This window comes from Pollicipes pollicipes, unplaced genomic scaffold, assembly GCF_011947565.3.
Source record: "Pollicipes pollicipes isolate AB1234 unplaced genomic scaffold, Ppol_2.1 Scaffold_3087;HRSCAF=3621_pilon_pilon_pilon, whole genome shotgun sequence".
NCBI lineage: Eukaryota > Metazoa > Arthropoda > Thecostraca > Pollicipedomorpha > Pollicipedidae > Pollicipes > Pollicipes pollicipes.
The window spans coordinates 19,049,341-19,074,275 of NW_023596225.1; the positions used below are offsets into that span (position 1 = coordinate 19,049,341).

The 24,935-nt window shown below is 53.9% G+C and overlaps 1 protein-coding gene and 1 pseudogene across 2 annotated transcripts; one reads left to right on the forward strand and one right to left on the reverse strand.

Moving 5' to 3' along the window:
* Window positions 1–1,421: 1,421 nt before the first annotated feature.
* LOC119090466 (U1 small nuclear ribonucleoprotein A) lies at window positions 1,422–6,348 on the reverse strand. Of its 2 annotated transcripts, none has more exons than XM_037213280.1 (5): window positions 6,247–6,348; window positions 4,308–4,371; window positions 3,604–3,776; window positions 2,509–2,780; window positions 1,422–2,077 (listed from the first exon to the last, which is right to left on the reverse strand). In XM_037213280.1, the coding sequence occupies exons 2-5, from the start codon at window positions 4,369–4,371 to the stop codon at window positions 1,918–1,920; spliced, it is 669 nt and encodes a 222-aa protein (XP_037069175.1). In that variant the 5' UTR covers window positions 6,247–6,348; the 3' UTR covers window positions 1,422–1,917. The 2 variants fall into 2 exon arrangements, with proteins under 2 accessions (XP_037069175.1, XP_037069173.1); XM_037213278.1 differs by lacking the exon at window positions 6,247–6,348 and adding an exon at window positions 4,556–4,651.
* Window positions 6,349–6,948: 600 nt separating this feature from the next.
* Window positions 6,949–19,900, forward strand: LOC119089842 (mothers against decapentaplegic homolog 4-like; annotated as a pseudogene).
* The last annotated feature ends 5,035 nt before the right edge of the window (window positions 19,901–24,935 follow it).

Here is a 24,935-nt window from a genome sequence, read left to right on the forward strand (position 1 = left end):
CTGTCTGGTAGTTGACCGTTTCCATGCCCGATGCGTCACGACGTCTCGCATGGAGCATGACTGACAGGCTGGCCCTGAGCAGCATGGCGCTCCAAACACGTCAGATTAAGTAGATCGAGAAAAGGTGATACTGTCTACGAGTGGTAGAGAATTGTGCGCCCATGCGGCGCGCTATACTTAGCTTTTGGAGTTCTTTTCTCTCAAAATGTATCTCCTTCCTCCTATTATGAATCTTGCGTACGCTCTTTCACAAGAAACAGTATTTACATATTTGCCATTTTTAGTTTACGTTTATGACCTCCGACGTCGGCGCGGCCTTACCATTCCAATCATCATCTTTTGTTTACGCTGCACTGAAAACTGAACCAGTGGGCGGAGCCAAGTTAAGTGCGCCACTGGTGTCCCGCGTGTATACGCTTTCCGGGCTCCGCAATCTACGAGGCACAGCCAGCTCCTCCCACTCTTTTCCTACATCCGTGGAGCATTTCGTTCCGCCTTCTGAGCAGCCTCGCCTTCTGAGTACATCTTTCCGCCCACAGCTACTGCAACCAGCCGGCGTGCGGCCTTTTCTTCGACCCGTTCTGCTTCACATACGTGTGCGGCTCAGTCAGCTCCAAGGCCACGCTGAGTCTGGCGCAGGCGGCCGGCCTCAGCGCCGGCGACGTCGTGCCCGAGCTGGCCGGCCTCTTCCAGCCCACCTCCCGGCAGGGGTGAGGCGCGGCTTCAGCCCGACTCCCGGCAGGGGGAGGCGCGTCTTCAGCCCGCCTCCCGGCTGGGATGAGGCGTGTCTTCAGCTCGCCTCCCGGCTGGGGTGAGGCGCATCTTCAGCCTACCTTCCGGCAGGGCTGGGGGGAGCCGCGACTCATGCCTTCTTGTCAACCTTTGTGAGTGACGTTAGGAGCCGAACGCTCAGCTTGCTCAGCCCGTTCACACCTCTCGACGCAGCTAATCCAACCTCCATTTCGACCAGAGCGACCATCAAACTAACCTGTAAGAAGACGATGATTTGGGCTTTGGGGCGCACCAACTACGTTAGCCATATGGCGCCCATAACCTACTTCTACCCTGCAAGATTTTCTGCCAGGAATGCAGTCTTCACCGAATGGCTAAACGTAAGCCTCTGTACACCAAGATTATCATCCGATTGTCCCCTTTCCTCACGGCCCCTTTCTCCGGTGTCACCTCGTCAAAAAGCTCTAACGGCTGAGTCGACGAACTGACAAACGATACCACTTACTATCTCAATCACCAGCGCTGCGAACAGGTTCAACAGAGGCTGTCTCAGCACGCCACCGTATACGGGGCTCACCTCCGCCGAGTACGCAGAGCACGGGTGGTGATCGGCATGGCTGGGGTCACAGCAGCCCGGGTGAGGGACAGGGGAGGACGCTCGCCCAACGGACAACATTGCTACATGGTACTCTGATACGATGTGTTATTTATTGTATGCTTGAGACAACTGAGCGAAATACAAGTATTCATTGGGCTTGTTTGAAATCAAGTCTTGTCCAGAATTGTACCAATATTGATTGCGCCCCATGGGCGACATCTATTACGGTACAATACATCCAACAGGCAGATGACGTTCAGCCACAGACGCGAGTTCGACGAGCGCTGTCATTGAGAACGACACCGAAACACGTGGTTTCATCGCACCAAACGTTGGGCGAACGCCGTCCCACCAGTGTACAAAATCCGAGCACAATTCAAAAAGTGTTGGTCCTCTCGTGAATCGCTGCCAACGGGGATACAAATTTTGACGATGCCCACAAAACATCACGCCCGACGCCAGTCTACATACCGTGAGATGAACAATGCGACGATGAAGTCAGTCTGACGGCGCGGCGCCGACTGCCACAGGCAGTGTGACGTCACTGTCAATCCCCCAATCAAGCTATCACGCGCACGTCCGCCGGCTCACTTCTTGGCGAACGAGATGCGCATGGCATGGGTGGGTGTGATCTTGAAGCCCTGCAGGGCGGAGCGAGCGGCCGTCGACTGCAGTTCCGAGTCAAACTCGACGAAAGCGATATCGCTCCGGCCCGGCACCAGGCGCACCTCTTTGAAGCCCGGAAACCTGTCGACGGAGCACGGACCGTTGCGTCGGAACATCGTCTGGTGATGGTGGCGATAAGGGTTTTTGAACGCGCCGATCGCTATGGTCATATTAAGCTCATAACGGCATCCCCAGAGCATTGTTAGAAGGGGTGGGGAGGAAGCAGAGGGACTGCGAAGCAAAGTAACGTTTAGTGAATACATAGCCATAGTTGCAAACCGTACTGGTTGACAACTGACAAAGATTCGGCAGCCTTTTGGTCAGCTACGATGCACGTCACAACAAACAGCACCTTCGTCCAGTACGCGAAATACCCAGAAAAAAAAAACATTCGCCAAACGCCACAGGCAATTCATGCTAAGCCATCAGCTCCCACAAGCTCTTCCGCAATCCACGTCTCACCACCAGCGCTAGAGCTCGGCACGGCCACCACGCCCACCCGCGGCACTCACTGGTTGAACAGCATCTGCAGCATCATTTCGTTGGTCTCCTCGGGCAGGCTGGTGAGGAAGAGGATCTGGTTGGGCGGCTGTTCGGGACCGGGCGCCGTGTCCGCCTGGTCACCATCGGCCGTCGCGGGGCGCGCGCCCGGCGCCGCCGCCGCACCCGGCTTCGTCTTCTTCGGCTTCTTGGTGACCGGCTCCTTGCGCTTGCCGCCCTCCTGGCGGTACGTGCCCTTCAGCTTGGACACGGCGTCGGACTCGGATTTTCCGTACTGGATCCGCTGCGCAGGCCGAAGGACGAGCGTCAGATCAAGGCTGAACAGAGCCGGGGCTCGGGATCCGCCGCGCAGGCCGACGGACGAGTGTCAGATCAAGCCGAACAGAGACGGGGCTCGGGATCCGCCGCGCAGGCCGACGGACGAGTGTCAGATCAAGCCGAACAGAGACGGGGCTCGGGATCCGCTGCGCAGGCCGACGGACGAGTGTCAGATCAAGCCGAACAGAGCCGGGGCTCGGGATCCGCCGCGCAGGCCGACGGACGAGTGTCAGATCAAGCCGAACAGAGACGGGGCTCGGGATCCGCTGCGCAGGCCGGCGGACAAGTGTCAGATCAAGCCGAACAGAGACGGGGCTCGGGATCCGCTGCGCAGGCCGAAGGACGAGTGTCAGATCAAGGCCGAACAGAAGTGGGGCTCGGGATCCGCTGCGCAGGCCGAAGGACGAGTGTCAGATCAAGGCCGAACAGAAGTGGGCTCGGGATCCGCTGCGCAGGCCGAAGGACGAGTGTCGGGTCAAGGCCGAACAGAGGCGGGGCTCGCAAGACCGATTGGGTGGATGGCGACACATGGCGGCCTTTCTGACCAGTTAGTAAACTGAAGGTGGACGACGCGATCTCAGTGATTCTGATGGCCCCGCTGTTTGATTGCACTTTGGGTTAAGTGAAATATTTGTTATATTATTGGGTTATTCCAGTCCCCCTCCAAGGATATAGGACAAAGAGGCATCCGTGTGATTGCAGCGCGCAGATAACCAGCATGACAATTCTGAAGAAACAACCACACAACACTCTGACTGGTCACTGATAGTACAGTTTGTGCTTCTCACCATGGGCTTATCATAGAATGGGAATCCTTGCATCGATCTCAATGCATTGGTGGCATTCCCAATCTCCTTAAATGCGATGAAAGCCTGGCCCCGCATCTTTGGTGTCTTGAGTGCCACAATATCCAGAATCGGCCCATACTGAGAAAAGAGGCAATAGAGGGAGTGCTTCAGTTCTGAAACAGAAAAAAAAAAACACAAACGTGCCTTTCGTCAATATGCAAAACACATCACATAACACACAACATACTAAGTTTAGGTTTGCAGCTTACCTACAAAGACCTAACAGTTCAAGTCAATGATCTCCACAGATGAAAACAGCAACTTAAATCAAGTTCAAAAAAATCAAGCACATATTTAAAAAACAACACTCTAACATCTGAGTACAATTCTTGCCACACTGTACTGCCATTGAAGTGCTCCTGATGTCAGTACTGGGGACTGACAGTATGGCATCATTGCTGTCTTTTTTGAGGGTAAGTTAATTCAAGACACTATTTTGATGTTCTATTTTGGTGCTGCATGTTACACTTTACATACCCCATCTAACCACTTCATCACATACAACCACACACAGCCATCTTCCATGCCACTTTACAAACCTGTTACATACCAGGTTTTAGCCAGAAATACAGTGGCAAACACAATACTCATCTTTCAGTGCATTATGAGGAATGCATAATCACTGTTTGATGGTTATGTCTCACCTGGCTTCTTCACTCGCTCATTTAAGTTGTTGATGTAAATTGTTTGGTTGGGTCTGATATCCATCTGAAACAGCAAGTTTGTTATACAACACAAACAGAAAAAGCTTCCTATACAATATTCACCACTGAATGGTAGTCACATTTGTAGTGCAAATGATATGTCATGCAATAAAGTGGCATCTTTCACATAATTTTTAGTTTAAAACTTTAACCAAAATACCACAGAAATACATCTGTCAGTGACTCACTTCAAGATTGCTAGCTCTGTGTGGACTCATCTCTTCCAGATGGCTAGTAACACCTCAAAACAGAGGCATAATTTTGTTGTTTTTTTAACTGAAATCAGGAAACTTGATCTCACAACCTCAGACTGGGTGTCACAGATCTGCAATGGTTTTGAGGCTACAACAGCTCAATTCTGCTAAACATATAGCATGAACTGGCCCCACCCCAGTCACCTAGTATACTGCATCTGTTTGAAGTGACCACCAGTATGGTCACTGACTGCATCTAGACCTACATACATCTATAGTCTGCACACTACCACAGTTTACATTGCTGAGCAGATGCATAACATTTCTAAATGCTGCATCCAGGTTCATGAAGGGTACAATACATGCACATTCAGGATAATATTAGATGAACATTGGCCTCAGAATGACCTATGATGTATGGAAAATGCTGAGGTGGATTGGTGCCAAACTGCATTGACACAATGTCTTGTTTGTTCCGATGTCTGTTTACCTTCAGAGGGCACAAATTAATCCTTGGAATTTGTCCTTTTTCAGTAGAAGACAGCTTTGTACAAGATGCTGTTCAGCACAATATACAGCTTTACAATGGGTCCTCTTGGTGCATACACCTGCTTCTACATGAACAAAGCATGTCTTTTTAAAAAGTTTATCACTACACATAAGTCATTCTAGCTGATGGGCCTTCAACTGTGCATCATGTGGCTTTTTCATCTTACAACTTAGACATTATTCCTCTGATCAGCAGATCCCTGATGTGGTTCACATTTTCAGTGCCTGTTAGATGGACCATATCATCCACATGCCAAGTGCCTGCACACTGAGCAGTGAGGAGGGGGTACTTAGTGATTAGTAAATACAACAAATATCAGCATTTTTCGTCAGATCATCAGAATCAGAAAAAATCTGGGACACCCAGGTCATGAGAACAACAACCCCAGCTGTATGATCCAGTAGACAGCTTAGGTGCCCTTTTTGGGCAGTGTTAGGCCTGCACCAAACAGCTTAACTGGTCTAGCATCTTTTGCAGACTGGCTGGCAGAGATTTGGCTATGATTCCAGCCACTTCCTAAAATGGTTACATGGTTACATGGTGTAACGAAACACATTTTATCTTGTTAATAAATAACACTTAATTCAGTTCATTCACACTGTTCTTAGTAGTGTCAGACAAGGGTGTCACTTTGAGTAAGTTCAGAAAGGCCTGAGCCCTTCAATATTGACTTGAGCCCCCTGCACTCTTCTGAATGCTGCACTTCAATGCATATGTGCAAAAAGGGATTGCTGGAATGATGCAACTCAGCAAGTGCCTGGACTGCTAGAACACTAGGTACCTAAACACACTACTATCCATATCACCATCATTATATATGCTCATTATCACTGTCGCATCAGCTTCAAATTGGAAGTCATTACAAAACATCAGAACAATTTTGAATCTGGCCAATTCATTTTTTACATTTCAACTCTGTCATCAACGTCACACATCAAAGTGGCCAAAATCCAGGGAGAACTTAGGATTTGAGGGCAGATAAGGTCAACTTATTGGCTAAGCCCCCACACGATTTGAGAAAGTGAAAGATCTGGTCCCAGGCCTCCGCCGGCGATATCAAGATGAATACCCCACAGCGTTAATTCTTCATGCAAGGGGCTAAAAAACGCTTAAATGATCATGGAAACATACTCACGATGCTTAGATAGCCATAAAATGACGTTCCCCCAATAATGCCGAATGAAAACTGCACGAAATACACCCCCACGATTCGCGCCAATCGGCTGCAACCACCTCACGTGTGAAGTCAAGGGTGAGAATAATGTAAATGTGCGTTTAAAATTACAAGTGACGTCACTCAAACCAGGCACATAAGCTACGCGAGCGCCCTAACACCACCTATTCTAACGTAAGCCTCCTCTTCTCCTAAAACTTAAGTTGCTCCTTCTCATATATCTTCTCCTGCACCTATGCACGTTTACACTCATCCTAACTTACTCCGTGAATGTAGCTTTCAGTGAAACATGAGACACTCCAGAATCGGGATAAAGTTGTCCATTAGCAGAAAGCATGAAGAATCACGACTTATAACGAATCATAACTTTTGCGGATATTTACTTGACGAAAAATGGCACTTCCTAGTGAACTAAAGGCTGGTCGCAGAACTGATTTCAGCGATCTGCACTCAAACGGCAAACCATCGAACACAAAGGATGACCTGCGCCGCTAGGACCCTCTTGAACCCTGCTTCAAGCAAACTTTGCTCGTTTGAATGGCCTGTCAAGACCCAAATGACGTCATATTGAGATGGCGATCTTACCCCGTTTAGCGGGTTTAGTGCAAGGCTATCCAACGTTTAGCGTAACTCCTTGTCGCTTATGTCTATGAACAACTGCGTCACACACTTCGCGTCGAAACACGTACCTTTCGTAACGATATTGCAGATTCACAATTGTTTTAGTGCCAATTACACTTTGTCAAGCTGCAAAAGCTGCATTCAGATGTTCCTCCTTCTTCACCATCATTGAAAGTAAGGGTATGACAACGTCTGAACAGTAATTTGCTGGTCCTCTGCATGATAAACCGTCCACATGCTGCTAGAATCTAAGCAGCTAGTGATAATATTTTGTTTCCGCAGAAGATAAGCTTGAAATCAAATCCTAGCTCTGCACATGGCTGCTCAGGTATCATAATCCTCAGGAATCATGACTTAAATGGTGTCGTACATTGCTGTGGGCAAGGTATTGACTGGCTGTAATTCAGAACATTCCAGGTTGTGAATACACACTTATTTGGCAATGCAATGCTTCAAACTACCCTAGAGTTAATTGGAATTTGTGTCTCCCAGTCTGCTAACATCCATTTTGAGTGAGGATTGACTGTGTGCTTAGTTACCCATCCATCCTTCTGTGTGAGTCATGTGATGTTACCTGGCCTGCAGGGTGTTGGCTGTCCAGTCTGCAAATAAATAATCCCTTATGTGGGAGATTGAATGACATTGGTGAACTAGCCCTTCTGCTCTTGTTTGTCAACTCAGGCCAGGCCAAGCTGTGCTGAATTTTCAAATGATCTTTGAAAGTTTTGTGGTGTGTGCCTGAAACTACATCACTATGCTCTAAAACTTTTGTTGTGATGTTGCTACTGCACCTGACATAAGGGGCAGCACCACACATTTTTGAGATGAGATAAGGTTGTGAAATTGTTGCAACCCTTGATGCTAGCTTAAAAAGAAATTAATGATAAATCACAGCTCAGCATAATGCTTAACAGCTGGCTGGCACATTGTTTGCCTATGTATAAATGATAACAGGCTGTAAATCTGGCAATTTGTTGCTGTGATTTGAAGTAATGAAGCCTTCAAAAAATGTCTGCATGAGGATCAGGATCACAAAATTCACATATTCCTTCCAGATCTGCACCATCACTGTGTATGGTGTGGTCCTAAGTGCAGCTCAGCTCTTTGATTTGGTGCAATTGAACTGGCAAAAGCAGCCAGCATAAAATGGATCAGTGTGATTATGGGCAAGGCAAGTCTGTAACACACATAGACAACTTGAAAACATTCTATGTCATGGATGGCAATACTCTGAAGCAATGAGTTGTTTTCTCTAGTATTTTGCCATTCTTGCTAGGCACTGTCAGAATGCTTGTTTCAAAGGCATAAAAATGCAAACTATGACACTATAGAATTCCTAGAAGTTAAGTAAAACCAGCAAGTATGCATGTAATATGTAATGAGACTCTTCTGCAATGTTCACCAAATCTGTCTATACCTAGACAAGCTATGAGGGTTCCTACTTTCACATCAGACTATTCTCAGCCAGCACAGTGACTTGCTTTGAAATTGATAATTTCCCTGGGTACAAAATGGATGTTATTAAAGGGAAGTACTTAATATTGGATGCCTCTCCTCCAGCATGTTTTTTTGTGCTAAGCTCTGGAAACTAGGAGAAAGTATTTCTGTGAATTTTGTAATTGTCACTATGCTTGTAAAAATGTGAAAACTTGTGTGCTGCCAAGCCTGTGGACTATTACAATATGTACTAAAACCATTTTGCCTGTAAGCTAATTTCTGTGAACTGTTGCTTCATGCATCTTTTTTCTTCACATTGTCCCTGTTTCCTTTCACATTGTCCCCCTGAGAAATTCCCTGCTTTGGATCTCTGGGAACAACTTGGAAAAATGTACTTTGACATTTTGATGTTACAACACATGTTAGTCATCAGACATCAGTCACAAGTCAAACCACACTTTGAGTGTTTTGAGTGGTTGTGTGTTTTACATTTCCCTGACTCTCCCAAGCTGTCCAACTGGCACACTGACCATTTGCCAACTGGCCTTTCATGACTGAAATTGCTGCATGCAGCTGTTTATTCAAACATTCTGCCTTCCTGAAATAATGCAGCTCAAACCAGGTCAGGGATGCTGACAGCTAAACTGATAATGAATAAACAAGTAGGGAACAGAAGTGACATGCAATTTAACTGCAGCAAGAAAATATCCTGTACAATGTCTTCATTTGGCTTTGCATTCATTTTGTGAAGGGGTCTCAACAGAATCATGGCACAGCCTTGTATGGAGCACCAGCAACCCAGAGGTCATTTGAATGCTCCAGCTATTAGCACATCCCATGACCCAGGATTCAAACCTGGTCCCTGCATATGAAAGCCAAATGTGCCAGCCACTCAGCCATTATGCCCCTATCTTTGTATTTTGCAGCAGTTATGAGTTACAGTCGGATGGGCAGACCAAACTGTTCTGACAAATGTAAATTTTTATTATTGTTTTTTAATGATTAGCTCTAACCTGTGTATGTGGTCCGGAATGTTTCTGTTTTGTGCTTGGTCACAAAACCACTGATGTCACCAAATCCATTGTATATATCCACTCATGCTGTGCATCAGTTGTTCATTGGACAGAGTAAGATAAACAAGGATCCATGAATTCATTATCCATGGCCAGAAACCCCATCATTGGAATCACATACAGTGCCCAATCTTGTCAATGTCTGAAGTTGGGTCAGCTCCATTTTTGACAGGTATGCAGTTATTGCCAAGACCTCAAAGAAAGCTGAAAATCATTCTCGCACACTAATGAAAAAATTCATGATCACCAGCCCATATGTTATGGACTTCTGCAGCTTGTGACTGTGGTGGCTACAGCGGAGGTGCTCCTTTCTGTGTCTAGATGAACGAGATGATGAACCCGACACTGCCGAGCCCGTCGCCGACGTCCACGGACGCCTGCCTCAGCATAGTGCACAGTCTCATGTGCCACCGTCAAGGCGGCGAGTCCGAGGAGTTCGCCAGGAAGGCCATTGAGAGCCTCGTCAAAAAGCTGAAGGTAACGCGCCTAATTGCGGACGACATCGTAGCAGGGATGGGTGCGGGCTCTCGGGAAAAGTTTCTGGGCTGGAATCGGGCATGTTTCTGGTGTTTTCACAATCAGATGAGAGAGGTGTCTACTGGTCAAATTTTTGTGTGTGGGTGTGTGCGTGCGTGCGTGCGTGCGTGCGTGCGTGCGTGCGTGCGTGCGTGCTTGTGTTCTATAGGACATGTTATGACCTGTAGTGTATTTAGTTTTTACTCAAGATGTAGTGATGTTCCTAGAAAGTGTCATAGCTCAGACATTCTATGCCGTCCGGAACTTCGAATCTTTCGGTTGCGTTGCAGGCTTTTGTAGGAACAGCCTCTGCCAACACTCAGCTACAGCATACTGAAAGAGTGACGAAGTTGTGCCGTTCTGAGACGGATGTAATGGGGATTTTGAATGACCGCACTGTCACTCGATCATTAACTTGGGTCTGCAAACTGGTGTAGTAAAAGTGTGGGGAGGTGGCTCTTGGCTTGTCAGATTTGTGAAGTGTTCCACAATTGTATTTTATGTACTAAAGGTGCACGCCCTTGTCAAATACACCGGCGGAGATTGCAGCGTGCCCACATACCGTCCGTTGGCGTCCACAGGAGAAGCGCGATGAGCTGGACTCGCTGATCACGGCCATCACCACCAACGGGGCGCACCCGAGCAAGTGTGTCACCATCCCGCGCACGCTCGATGGCCGGCTGCAGGTCAGGGACGCGGGACCTGGCCGCCTGGAGGCTCGCGTGGCACGGCCGATGCCTGTCGAGATCGGCCTCCGGATGCCGAGGCACTCTCAGAGTTCTGCCGCTCAGCCCTGCCCATGGACCAGACCAACGTGTGGATAGACGTGTTTTTTACTTCGTTGCAATGTTTTCGTGGCATGGCTTTGTTTGACGGGATTATCCGTATGTGTTTTTCGTGATTATGAACTACTGTTGTGTGCGGCTGGACGTACGATGTACGCTTTGCTGGGCCATTTGCTGTCCCATTGCCTTTCATGTGTTTTTTTGTAATATCATACCGTTGGGATCCCCGTTATTCGCACGCTTTAAGTTTAGACGACGCACGGTCTGGACGACGATCCTGAAGTTGACGTACCTTGTTTTGCCTCCCAGGTCGCTGGAAGGAAAGGGTTCCCACACGTGGTGTACGCCAAGATCTGGCGCTGGCCCGACCTACACAAAAACGAGCTGAAGAATGCCAAGTTCTGTCAGCTGGCCTTCGACCTGAAGGCGGACGCCGTCTGCGTCAACCCGTATCACTACGAGCGGGTCGTCTCCACCGGAATAGGTCAGAAGCTTTCTTGGCAGTAATTGCCACCTGTTGAGTTCAGCAACGATTTACATCCAGTAGACTTTCTTAATCGCGTTTTGACAAGTGTTGTAATGATGGCTTCAACGTGCCGTCGGTGGGAGATGTTTTCCAGTCTTCAGTGATGGTGTTAATGTGGGCTTTCATGCTCAAGAGGTCCTATGTGGCCATGCAGTTGCAGTCCTTGGAAGCGCACGTCATCACTCAGTCAGCACTCAAATGTGTTGTACGTAAAGTAAACAGAAGGTAAATATTGTACGAAGCTCCTTCTATCGCTATGTGTGCATATTATATACGCTTCTGTATTAAAATAAGTCACTGATAAGTTCAGCGATTCCCCAAAGCCCATCAGCATGATCCATTGTGTCGGAACGACGTTATTCATCATGGCAAGTTAAATGGGTCATTGTCATTGCACATGCTTGCTTAGTGCCTCATCCACAAGCTAGCTTGCCAGTTCATTGAAAACTACCACATGTTGAGCAACTTTGTGAATTCATGCCAGTTACATAGCTCTACTCTGGTATTAATATGGAAAACAGTTTATGTGTCTATCTCGCCCATCTCCTTAAAATGGCAACAGTGTTTTAGGACGGTGCTGTAGTTTCGTGAACAACGTTGACACGAGTCCGGCTGCGCCGCGGTCATCACGTGAATGGCTGTGACCACAGATCTGATGTTGGGGAGGGGAACAACCCAGGAACTGTACTCTGGGGTGCAACGTAACGGGAAAGTGACGTTTGAAATAGGAACGTATCAAAAACGTGCATCCAATTTGCAAAACTGGAGGGGACAAAAGCCTCTCTCCGGAAAGCTGGAGAGGATCTGCCCCATCCCCGATCCCTCCAGTGGTTACACCCGTAACCACGCGCATTGTGCGCCGCCGCCAGACCTGTCGAGCCTGTCCATCCACCCGTCGAACCCGTCGTCGGTGAAGAACGAGTACACGGCGGGCCTGGACCACCCGGATGCGGCTGACGCGGCGCCGCAGTCGGCCGGCGGCGTGTCACCGGCGGCCGCCGTGGCTGCTCAGCACCGAGCGCCACTGCACGGCCTTCCATATGGCGTGCCCTCCCACGGTTAGTCCCCGCACGGCCCGCCCACCCATGGTCAGTCTCACGCACGGTCTGTCCACCCACGGTCAGTCCCCGCACGGCCTGCCCACCCACGGTCAGTCTCCCGCACCGCCCGCAAGGCCTGCCCACCCACGGTCAGTCTCACGCACGGTCTGTCCACCCACGGTCAGTCCCCGCACGGCCTGCCCACCCACGGTCAGTCTCCCGCACCGCCCGCAAGGCCTGCCCACCCACGGTCAGTGTCCTGCACGGTCTGTCCACCCACGGTCAGTTTCCCGCACCTCCCGCACCGCCTGCCCACCCACGGTCAGTGTCCTGCACCGTCTGCCCCACCCACGGTCAGTCTCCCGCACCGCCCGCACGGCCTGCTCACCCACGGTCAGCCTCCCCGCACCGTCTGTCTACCCACGGTTAGTCTTCCGCACGGCCTGCCCACCCACGGTCAGTCTCCCGCACGGCCTGCCCACCCACAGTCAGTCTCCCGCACGGTCTGCCCACCCACGGTCAGTCTCCCGCCCGGCCTGCCCACCCACGGTCAGTCCCCGCATGGTCTGCCCATCCATGGTCAGTCTCCCGCACGGTCTGCCCATCCACGGTCAGTTCTCCCGCACGGCCTGCCCACTCACGGTCAGTCTCCCGCACGGTCTGCCCACCCACGGTCAGTCTCCTACACGGCCTGCCCACCCACGGTCAGTCTCCCGCACGGCCTGCCCACTCACGGTCAGTCTCCCGCACGGTCTGCCCATCCACGGTCAGTCTCCCGCACGGCCTGCCCGCTCACGGGTCAGTCTCCCACACGGTCTGCCCACCTACGGCCAGTCCTCCCGCACCGTCTGTCTACCCACGGTTAGTCTCCCGCCCGGCCTGCCCACCCACGGTCAGTCTCCCTCACGGCCTGCCCACTCACGGTCAGTCTCCCGCACGGCCTGCCCACCCACGGTCAGCCTCCCGCACCGTCTGTCTACCCACGGTTAGTCTTCCGCCCGGCCTGCCCACCCACGGTCAGTCCCCGCACGGCCCTGCCCATCCACGGTCAGTCTCCCGCCCGGCCTGCCCACTCACGGTCAGTCTCCCGCACGGCCTGCCCACCACGGTCCGTCTCCCACACGGTCCTGCCCACCCACGGTCAGTCTCCCACACGGCCTGCCCACCCACGGTCAGTCTCCCGCACGGCCTGCCCACTCACGGTCAGTCTCCCGCACGGACTGCCCATCCACGGTCAGTCTCCCGCACGGCCTGCCCACCCACGGTCAGTCTCCCGCACGGCCTGCCCATCCACGGTCAGTCTCCCGCACGGCCTGCCCACCCACGGTCAGTCTCCCGCACGGCCTGCCCATCCACGGTCAGTCTCCCGCACGGCCTGCCCACCCACGGTCAGTCTCCCGCACGGCCTGCCCACTCACGGTCAGTCTCCCGCATGGTCTGCCCACCCACGGTCAGTCTCCCGCACGGCCTGCCCATCCACGGTCAGTCTCCCGCACGGCCAGCGGTGGTCAGTCTCATGCAGCATCCAAATGTAAGACGCATTTGCTAGCCACTTCCACGTAATTTCGTATCCGTAATCCTTCCTTTGGCATGACGACCCACTGACAACTGCAGATGGTCTGGCTGCGGCTCTATTAGGTGGTCTTCTTCTCTGGCTTCCACAGCTACTGCACCGTCGCGCCAGCACCTCCGGACACCCGACCCCGCGCTTCTAAGCGTCGCGTTGTCGTCTCGCAACAACCTCCCGACTGCCGGGGATGGCGTTCGGGGGCTGTGCACCCCGTCGCACCATGATGATGGTGTGACGATGATGATGATGAGCTCCCCGTTTCGCGGGTATTCTGTGGTGGGCCTGGGTCGTCGACACGCGGGTCGTTGTCTCCCGATCGTGTTGTGGTGCGAGGCGAGCACGTGCGTTTGTGTGTGTGAGTGTGCGCTCAGACGTGCGCGCGTGTTTGTATATGCATGCGTGTGGTGTGTGTGCGCCTGCGCGTGTCCGCGTGCGTGCGTGTGTATGCTTGTCCACGCGCGTGTGCATGCGTGCGTGCGCGTGGGCGCGCTCCGCCAACTCATCACCTATCTGCGTACTCTCCTTAACCAGCTGTTATCGTCCTCACACCGCAACACGATTGGGTATGGGAAGTGGGAAAGCTGGCGCATAAGTGTGAATGAGACATGCTGCTGCCCCGGTGGTGAGTCGGCTAGCTTGCTTTGTAAGACTGGCTGCTGGTGCTGTGACGGCTGGCTTGCTTTGGCCGGCGCCGGCCGCGCTGCTAACGGCGGCCGGCGGTGCTCGCCGCGCCCACTAACGCCCGGCCGGTGCGTGTGCGCGCGCGCCGCGTGCTGTTGCAGGTGGCTCGTTGCCATCGCCGGGCGCCAGCTCCTCGCAGGCTTCAGGTGGCGCCGCGGCCGCCGCCGCCGCCGCCGGTTCCGACCCCAGCGCCGGGTTCTCGGAGTCGCGTCACAGTAAGGCCCGCTCCCGCCCGCCCCGCCCTTGCCCGCTACCGCCGCCGCCGCCAGCTCCGACCCCAGCGCCGGGTTCTCGGAGTCGCGTCACAGTAAGGCCCGCCTCGTCACCGCCCCGCCCCGCCCCGCCCCGCTCCGCCCCGCTCCGCTCGGCCCCGTCACCGCCGCCGCCGCCGCCGGCTCCTGCCCCAGCGCTGGGTTTACGCAGCCGTGACAAGTAAGGTCCGCCCCCCGCTCTCCGCCCCACCCGCCCCGCCCCTCCGCCGGCTCGGGCCCAGCGCCGGGTTCTCGCAGCCGTGGCACCGTAAGACAAAGTCATTTGCTTTGATTAGAACGGGTAAGTCACCCACGTGACCTTGTAGTTATGGTCTGGCTGTTGCACTGCTTTCAGTGGCAGTTCTTTCTGTGAGACAAGCCGCTATGTATTTTTCTAGCCGTGGTCGGTGCATGTGCTGGTGCATTTCTGATCACTCTGTATGCATGCTACTTATATCGGGTGGAATTGCGGGCTACTGCTATTCTTCAACTTTGTATTCGTACACTCTGTAGTGTGCCGTTGTTTTCAGTTTTCCTTTACTCTGTCTGATGCCACTTTTATAAATGAGCTGGGATTTTTCAGCACGCTGGTGTACGTTCAAACGTTGCGCTTTCTAGTCAGCAGTCGTTTGGTGAGTTCGTGAAATGCACGTTTTTGCCGAAAGCTCAATACGTGGTGCGTTCATTTGAGTTCTGGCACTGATAACGTCACACCTAAAATGCAGCTCTCTGTCATAGACAGTAATGTGGCATGTCCTGTCTTCTCTCGCTGCACGATTGGACTCTGATGCTGATTGTTTCCTTTCTGTGCTGTTTCCAGCAAATCATTTCATGAATGCTGCGCCGTTTATAGGTTAGTTGAATGGGGGTACTAGTTCATTCAGTAGTGACAGAGGTGGTGGCATTACCTTTGCACGTGTTCGCGCACGTCAGGTTTCTGCTTTGATACACAGATGCGGCTCTTTCAGCTGATGATACTCGGGTGTTGGTTGACGTCAGGGGATGCGCCGGCGTCCGTCGCACATCGCAATGATTGCCGCCTTTGAGAAGCTCGCCGGGTCTTGTCGGGTTGTCAGTGGCGTGTGAAATCGTCAATGGGCTTTATCTATCTCCCGTGCGAGGCTGGACTCAGCCCTGACTTGCTTCGTGCTCGTGCTCGTGCAGTCGCTCATGCATTCGGACGCTCGGTCAGTCCAGCCACATGAGTAAACCCGGGCCTGTGCTGACCAGCACGAAGTCGGCCTGTATCGCGCGGGCCGGCCCGTCGGCGGCGCGCGCCTGAACCCGGCGTGCTGGTGTGTGCGCAGCCGGCCCGGGCGGCGCCCTGCCACCCCAGCTGCCGGCCAATGGGTTCGGACTAGGCACGGCGCGGTTCGGCGCCGCCGGCACGGCCGCCCCCTGGAGCGGCGGCGACCGCGGCTCCCGGCTCCGGCTCGGGCTCCGGTACCGGCTCGACGCTGACCTACCGGCGCGACATGGCGCCGGACCGGCCGGCTGCCTACACCTGTGAGTGGCGAACCGCCGCGACCGGGCTGCCCCCACACGTGGCATGGACCTGCTCGCTAATCCGCTCCGTTTCCCCCCCCCCCTCCCTTCGTCCAGTCTGCGCCGCGAGCTACACTCCCTGCGCCGTTTATTTGCTTGTCTATATGTTGAGCTTCCTTTCTTATCCCCATAGTGTGTTGTCTCAAACGGATATGAAATTTTTGACTCCTCGGACGGACGCACCTTTTTGCGCGAAGTCGTCATCATCATGTTTCTAGGCACTTGTTTCCTGGGTCCGCTCTCCGCGAGGTATTAATTCCTCGTTATGATGACCCACGTTTGTGTGTTCCAGTTTTTCCTACGTGCACTTTGTTGCGCTCTACTTTTCATTCTCACATGCAGGCTGAAGCGGACCAGCGTCTCCGTGTCCCATGCACCGTTTAACTCATTTCCTGTGAACTGGGCTGCACGCATCTGTAGCGTACGATGTAAACGTGGTCTAAACCCATGTCACCCCCCTGTTACAATTACGCCCTTGTCCTGTGGACTCTGCTCACCGGGGTGTATCACACGCGCCGAAGTCGCCGTCACCCGTGTCGCGTCAGCCGCCCGGCCAGCGCCACCCAGCGCGGTGCTGACCGACCGATGGCCGGACCGTTCCAGTTTCGGGGGACGAACGCGCACGTGCAGCATCAGGACACGCAGGTGCTGCTGTCCAAGCGTGCCGGCCCCCGAGTTCTGGTGCAACATCACCTACTTCGAGCTGGACACGCAGGTGCGGCGCGGCGGCAGGCCACCGGGCGGGCGCCGTCCGCTGGCGGCGGAGCGGGGCGCCTGCTGAGCGACGGCCAATGGCTCTTGTGACGTTGTAGACCTGTTTGCGGGTTTGGTGTGATCAGTGGTGTCACAAAGCTGACGGTGACGATAACGCTGATGTGCGGTAGTGACCGATTTCACCGGGATGGTGTGACAGGAGTTACTGTTTTCGCGCAAAGGAAATAACTGGATTCCGTCAATGATTAATTAGCATGCATTAGGTGATTAGAGCTACTGTGCTGGTGGACATGGAATTATTGTGGTATAGTTTTTCAGCTATTTTAGTCCCGTTTTATGACTACGCTAGAACTGACTGTCCTGTGATTGATTGTGGGTGTCTTTATTTCCGCAAGACCATGCCACCCGTCTTGACTCTATGCATGTGCGACAGTGGAGTGTGGCCCTTGCTGTCTGACCTTTCCAAGCCGTGCGGTGCGCCGGCCGCCGACTGTCAGCGTCGTGTGTTCGTGGCCAGGTGGGCGAGGCGTTCAAGGTGCCGTCCAGCATGTCCTCGGGTGACGGTGGACGGGTACGTGGACCCGTCGGGCGACAGCCGCTTCTGCCTGGGGGCACTCAGCAACGTGCACCGCACCGAGCAGAGCGAGCGTGCCAGGTGAGTGTCCTGGCAAGCAGAGCGAACGTACAGGTGAGGATCCTGACGAGCAGAGCGAGCGTGCCATGTGAGCGTTCTGGTGAGCAGAGCGGGCGTGCCAGGTAATGTCCTGACGAGCAGAGCGAGGGCGTGCTAGGTGAGTGTCCTGACGAGCAGAGGCGAGCGTGCCAGGTGAGTGTCCTGGCGAGCAGAGCGAGCGTGCCAGTGTGAGCGTTCTGGTGAGCAGAGCGAGCGTGCCAGGTGAGAGCGTTCTGGTGAGCAGAGCGGGCGTGCCAGGTAAATGTCCTGACGAGTAGAGCGAGCGTGCTAGGTGAGTGTACCTGACAGAGCAGAGCGAGCGTGCCAGGTGAGTGTCCCTGGCGAGCAGAGCGAGCGTGCCAGGTGAGCGTTCTGGTGAGCAGAGCGGGCCGTGCCAGGTAAATGTCCTGACGAGCAGAGCAAGCGTGCCAGGTGAGTGTCCTGGCGAGCAGAGCGAGCGTGCCAGGTGAGCGTTCTTGTGAGCAGAGCGAGCGTGCCAGGTAAATGTCCTGACGAGCAGAGCGAGCGTGCCAGGTGAGTGTTCTGGCGAGCGGGGGCAAGTGTGACAGGTGAGTGTCCTGACGAGCAGAGCGAGCGTGCCAAGTGAGTGTCCTGACGAGCAGAACGAGCGTGCCAGGTGAGCGTTCTGACGAGTGGAGCCGGCGTGGCACGTGAGTGTCCTGGCGAGCAGAGCGAGCGTGCCAAGCGAGGGTGTTCTGACGAGCAGAGCGGGTATATGGGATGAAAAGCACAAACCCGACGCGTTTGTGTGCTTTAGGAGTTGTTTCAGTCAAGGCCTGGAGGTAGTAGGGAGACTGGTCGTCCATGGTAATGGAGAATAATAACAACGCGTGTCAATTATCGTTTTAGCATTGTTTTTACATAGTTTTGCGAGGTGTGGCTATACGTGCAGGTATTGGGGCTGCAGTCTGACACCAGTTATAGCACGGATGTGGGAGACCATTCCGATAGTTCGGCTCGGGGCACGGTCATGACTGACGTTCAATCGACGGAGCTGTTCTACTATGGAATGCAGAAGGAAATAGGAATCGGAGTCATAATTCAGTGTCGCCGGCCATTCTCCACCGACGGTGTTTAGACCAATGCAGCGAGCCGCTGCTGCGTGGTCCGACAGTATATCCGTTAACCGGCCGTACTCCTCCTCGCGCTGGCAGGGCCTGGCGTGCCACCTGCAGGGGGTGCCTGTTGACCCGCCGGCCTGTGGTCTCTTCCGCAGACTCCACATCGGTAAGGGAGTGCAGCTGGATGTGCAGGGCGAGGGCGACGTGTGGCTGCGCTGCCTCAGCGACCACGCCGTGTTCGTGCCAGAGCTACTACCTGGACCGAGAGGCGGGCCGCGCGCCCGGCGACGCCGTCCACAAGATCTACCCGGCCGCCTACATCAAGGTGTTTGACCCTGCACCAGTGTCACCGGGCAGATGCAGCAGCAGGTGCCGTACCTCGTCGGCTCGGGCCCCGACGTGCCGTGACACTGTCGGGGATGGTCTTTCGCAAGGCTTCGCACAGGGGATCTGGCTTTTGGTCGGGGCGGGTGCAAGACAGGTATAACCAGAAGATATGGCTGGTATATTTGTAACAGTGATGTCAGCAATAATTGTGCTAGTTTCTACTCTTACAGTTGAGGTAGTCGTAGACCTTGTTCGATCATGCGAACCATGTAAAGAGGCCGTGCTTACTTAGTGTGAAGATATGTAGGTGGAATGACGTTGGGAACTTCACGCACTCTCCAATTCTTTGTCCAACGGTTTTTGCAAGAAAATGTACCTGTGACGACATTTGCCGTCGTCTTGCACATACGCTCGTGTGACCCCCGTCTGGCCTGTGGGGTTTGGCTGCCGATCACTGGCGCCTGTCCGCTTGACACCTCCTCCCCACGGCGGCGGAGCAGGCGTCGCAGGCGACGGCGGCGGCGGCGGCGCAGGCGGCGGCCGTGGCCGGGCAACATCCCGGGCGTGGCCAGCGTCGGCGGCATCGCGCCGGCCGTCACCATGGCTCCGGTGGCGGGGCTCGGGGGTCGACCGACCTGCGCCGGCTCTGCATCCTGCGGCTGAGCTTTCGTCAAGGGCTGGGGCCCGACTACCGCCGCCAGAGCATTAAGGAGACGCCCTGCTGGGTGGAGGTGAACCTGCCATCGCGCGCTGCAGCTGCTCGACGGCGTGCTGCAGACCTCGCGCGTCGTCGCCGCCCGCTCCTGAGCGGGGCGTGCGAACGGGCGGCGGGCTGGATACAGTGTTCAGTGGGAGGGGCGGCGGCGCTCCCTGCCGAGACAGGTCGGCAGAGACCCGGCCGGTGCGGGGCGCTGGCCGCTCTTCGGACGCGAGCGCGCGCAGACGTCGACGGCGTCGGAGGTGGGCAGAGGTCTGTCGGGTTAGCCGGGGCCGGCGGCGGGCGCGACCGAGTGCCTTCGCCTTGTGGTTGTGGGACGGGAACGTGGCGGGGTGCGCGCGTGATGATAAGAATACTCAGCGCCTGGCCGCCGGCGGGAGCCGGTGCTCTGGCTTAGGGAAGGCTGTGATCTCATGCGAGCGCGGCGGCGGTCTGCTGGCCCGACGCCGTCACGTGTTGGACGAGGTTATGCGCGATACAGGGGCAAGCATTCGCATTGTCGCGGCGAGAGTTGAGGAGCCGTTGGCTCGTCTTTAAGCTTTGGCTGGGCGAATCCGGCAAAAATGCATAGAGGTGGAACGTTTTGTAATCGTTTTAGTTGTATCACCATTCGCTGTGTGCGTCCCGCTCATAGCGCTGAGTATTGTCATGTTTGAATCTCTCGTTTGGACTTAGTGCACTTGCACTTCCAGTTCGCTTTTAGCGCGCGAAAGAGGATGAACAGGCTTCAATTTGTGACGTCACCAAGTGGTGATCGCGCTTTTTGTCCGCCTGCGCGCGCTCACGCAACCACCGAATGTTATCGCCCGCCCCGCAGTGTTCGCACTCGCTCTAAATACGCGTCCGTATCGCGAAAGGTATAGTGGTTCCGCGTTGCATGCAACCATTCTTGACCGGTAATCGGTGCAGTCCGGAGCTGTTGCGTGTGCCTCGTGCTGCCAATGTGTTATCGTCCCTGATGAACTCTCGTCTCGCTTTGTACCATATTCATAGAATACATCATAAGCCTATGTTCCTGTCGTCCATAAAAGTGGGAGCTGGATGCTCACCTTTTGGTCCTTGAAACTTGAGGCACTCTTGGGTTTGTCGTCGTTGTGACACAGCACTTGGACATCGGTGTTTCGGTGTAGTTGTTCGACGTCTGCAACACGCATTTTTACCGACGGTGTTGAATGGTTGGCATTAGATCAGTGCCTTACACGATTGCAATTCTCTCCTCGCAATTCTTTCGAGGAAACATGGTGTTTCGAGCTTATAGAATGTCTTAATGATTTTGCTATGCATAACATTTAGATTCCTTTGCGTCATGAATTATCTGGCTTTCAGCCGCCCTTCATATAGGCCTCGTCTGTGCCGATGAGCCTGCTACCGCTCAACTGAGACCTGGTCTATTTTGAGTGGCAGGGCGGGATGTGGCGGCTCAGCGGCAGTGAGCCGCTGCACGGATACCATAGCGCTGACGTATAGGGGCGAGTGAGTCTGCAATGTCCAATCACCAGTGAAAATGCGCTATTCACCCACAACACAAAATCAATCGACCGCGTGCAGTTCCTGGGGCGTCGGTCAACAGCTGTACGGAATCTGCATGGTCATGGTCATTTTTGGTGCGTTTGAACAAGGGGAGGGTGTACATTGAGACATTAGGTCACCCCATAGGTGCGAATCTTCTCATACGACATATGAAGGTGCTCCATGAAAACGTGCACACCCTGTAACCAGGGGCACAGCCAGAGCCTTGGTAGGGGGGGGGGGGACGATGGCACCAAGGTGACAAAGGGTCCCTGCTGATGAGTGGCTACCCTAAAAAATAACTGATTTATCCCACTTGACCGAATAAAACCGATTTGCTTGATTTTCTTTTCTTTCCACTTTTCTTCGCGAAACAGAAGCCAATAGCTACCAGAACGTGCGTTTGGGTTGCATTCAGAACTTCATAAATTTGAAGAACAATGTCACATGACAATCGAGTACGCCGCCCGTGCGTTCATTTTATAGCCATTCCATGGACTCTTTCTCAACCTGAATTGTTACAGGTTCCACGTGTATATTGAGGGACCCATGGATTGAACGTGGATCGCATGTGTAGCTCGCGTAGATCGCATGTGTAACTCGCGTAGATCGGGGGTGCTTGTCCAAGATGTAGGGTGGCATTTTTCGGGGATGACTTCTCTCTCGCCTGCCAAGACGTCCCCGTCTTCCATAGGCGTCTCTGTGCGTCCAGTGCGGCCGCCGTGGCGGAGGCGACAGGAATCTTCAACGCCTTCAGCGGAAGGTGTGACAGCCCATCCGCAATCAGCAGATCTTCCCCGGTTTGATTGTCGAGTCGCTGTTTTGGAGGCGTATCAACATCCTCTGAGTCGTGGCGGTGTCGCCCTGAGGTTCTTGACTTGAGCTGAGCAATTTCTGGCGGCTCGTGGTCACTTTCCACAGTGGAGCCACGACTGAACACCTGCGTGTGGAAGCGCTTATACACGCACACGGTGCCAGGAGCTCGCGCCCTATATTGGCGTAGCGTTGCTCACCCTCTGCAGGGATTTCGACGCGAAGGCGATGGGTTTCGCTTGGACCAGGTCGGCGCTCCAGCCTTTTGTGAGGCGTCCACTTGGACAGCCGGTGGCTTACGGGGTCGAAGTACGCCATCATTGTCTCTTGGCAATCAGGTCCTTCGCCATCGTTAAGACTCGCTCGAGCTCTGCTTCCTTCTTGAGCAGTCCACGAAGCGGTTCCAACGAGTCTGACACTTCCGGCGCGAAGGGAGAAGCGTGGTAGGTAGGTGACGGACACCCTCAGGAACGCTTACGCATCCTGTTTTTTCAGGTGAACCAGGCCAGTATTCTACACATCCGAGGTCTCTTAGATACGGATATATAAAAAGGCCTCCCGTGGTATATGAAGCATCTCCAGGACTCAAATTGGACACTAGGACCAATTGCCGCGTGGCCAGGTTTTTCCTGCAGCGAATTCAGGACAGGATGGTGAGTTACCGCTCCGCCCAGCAGGTTCAAGCTGCTACGAGCCACAGCACCACAGAGCGCACGGAGGGAACCAGCGACGCCGTGGACCAGCGCGCCCAGTAACTACGCCCGTCACAACAACCCTCGAGCCGAACACCGGGCGCCGTACCCCGTCGAGATCGCCGGCATCGACGCAGCCTCAGCCCGTCCTCCAGCTCGCGTGGAAGACGAACGCGCCGCGCAATGTGGACCTCGCGCCGCCAGTCCGCCGCTGCGCAGTGAGTCGGTGTCGGACGGCCCCAGCGGCACAGCCAGCGTGTGACCGAGCGGCGACCGGTCTCACCTCTGAGCGTGATCGTGCCATCGCGAGGCCCGGCCACCTCGACCTATAGACTTGTGTTGCATCATGGTTACTGCATATGCCAGTGGAGATATTATGCTATCTGCCTGCTCTAAAGGGTTAGCCCTTTCCAGTTGCGTCGACCGCCGTCAGCCGTCTGTCATCACGCTGTTTCGTCCGCCCCCCGGACGCCATCTCGGGCACAAACAGAGCGTAGTGAGGCGCCTGTGATTTGGAATAGCTCAATATGAACACAGGAGACACCAGCTCGTTACTTCATCGTTCTGAATCTTGCGCAGAATAAAGCCAGTGCAGGCCACCACGCAGAAAACCTGCAGCATCTCACTACCTGAAAAACCGCAATCCAGCAGGCCGTCCCCCAGCCTGCGGACAAACCGGCAATGAATCTGGCAAGATGGGAACCTTTAAAACAGTGATGAATTTGCGATGATCAAGTTTTGCGAGTCGTGGTCAGTGTAGCATAATACCCAATAAGTCTGAGCATATGTTGGCCACAATAAACAAAGCCACCACCTGCGTAATTCTCTCGCCAATCTCTTGTCTCTGGGTTTGACCTATCCGAAAAGGAGACAAAAGGCGACATTGGCCGTTTCCCCGTTGTCCTACCATCATCATTTGGTGATAAATAGCTCAGGTATGGGCCGCCGAATTATCTTCTTAGTGGCATGTAGCACCAAATAAAAACGTTCCAGAATATACGCATATGCGGATAAGCGTAAGGAAAGCGCGTGCCCACCCTCCCACGACCGGCACTTCCCTCATGCAATAATAGTTTTTCTTTTCCTTGACGCAAAATCGTCTCGACGCCGACGCGCCCTTAAACCCCAAAAACCAACACCGCGTGCTAGTGGTTTACGTCGTCAGAATGTGTGCTTACGCAGCTCGCGACACCAGTCGTCTAGGTATGGTCACGGTTTTGACCCACTTTCAAGCCTTCGTAATGACGAATTTTCCTTTTCCTGTTAAACCAAGTGGGAGGCGAAATCCAAGCAACGATGCAATTTTCCAAGAAATACCGCCTGTTTAAGCAACAGTCTACGCAAAAAAAAAAACACCAACGATTCACATAGCAGCACGTTTAAGGGACTGGCTTCCGTCGCTGGAGACTGCACGGGTCACCGGCATTGTACTAGATCAAGTCGAATAAAGGTTCTCTAAGCGTGACAGCCAGACCAGGCTGCTCAGGTCAAACATCTCCTCATTCTCAGGTAAGACTCACTCAGCCCGTGGCGTCGTCCGTAATTATCACATTATACGACATAACAGGATTCCACACCTGACGTACGCGCCTCTGATTCGGCGCCTCTCTTCGCTCGATGAGTGCGCACCAGTCCCCTGAACTCGGATCACAACAAAATCGGTGGCTTCATCAATCCCAAGACCCTTAAACTGCAATGCACACAGTCAACGAAACCCCAACCTATGACCGTATTCAAGCGATATACCAGTGACTAGTAATCTCCCTCATTCCCCACGATTCGCAATACCCGAGCCGTAACATACCCCACTATATCGAAATTAACGATGCAGTGCTAGTATGCAATATGCTAAACGAGCACGACCAACGTGTACACCACGCACGTCCAGTTCACATCAGTCTCATGTAGAATGGGTGCACCAACCGCACGAGCCTTCACTGGTTGAAGGTTTAACCCCCCCCCCCCCCCCCATTCCAGTACCCTGTCACTATCATGAAGCTTCCTCACTACGAAAGTGTTCTCCCCGCGCGCTCACTGCTACGGCGTCCTCTCCTCGCGCTCACTGCAAACGGCGTCC

Coding starts and splice junctions, on each gene's coding strand:
- LOC119090466 (XM_037213278.1), bottom strand. CDS start 4,585: ATGAGTCCACACAGAGCTAGCAATCTTGAA. Junction 3,777..4,307: donor TGAGCGAGTGAAGAAGCCAG/GTGAGACATAAC, acceptor TTTCTGTTTCAG/AACTGAAGCACTCCCTCTAT. Junction 2,781..3,603: donor CATTCTATGATAAGCCCATG/GTGAGAAGCACA, acceptor CGGCCTGCGCAG/CGGATCCAGTACGGAAAATC.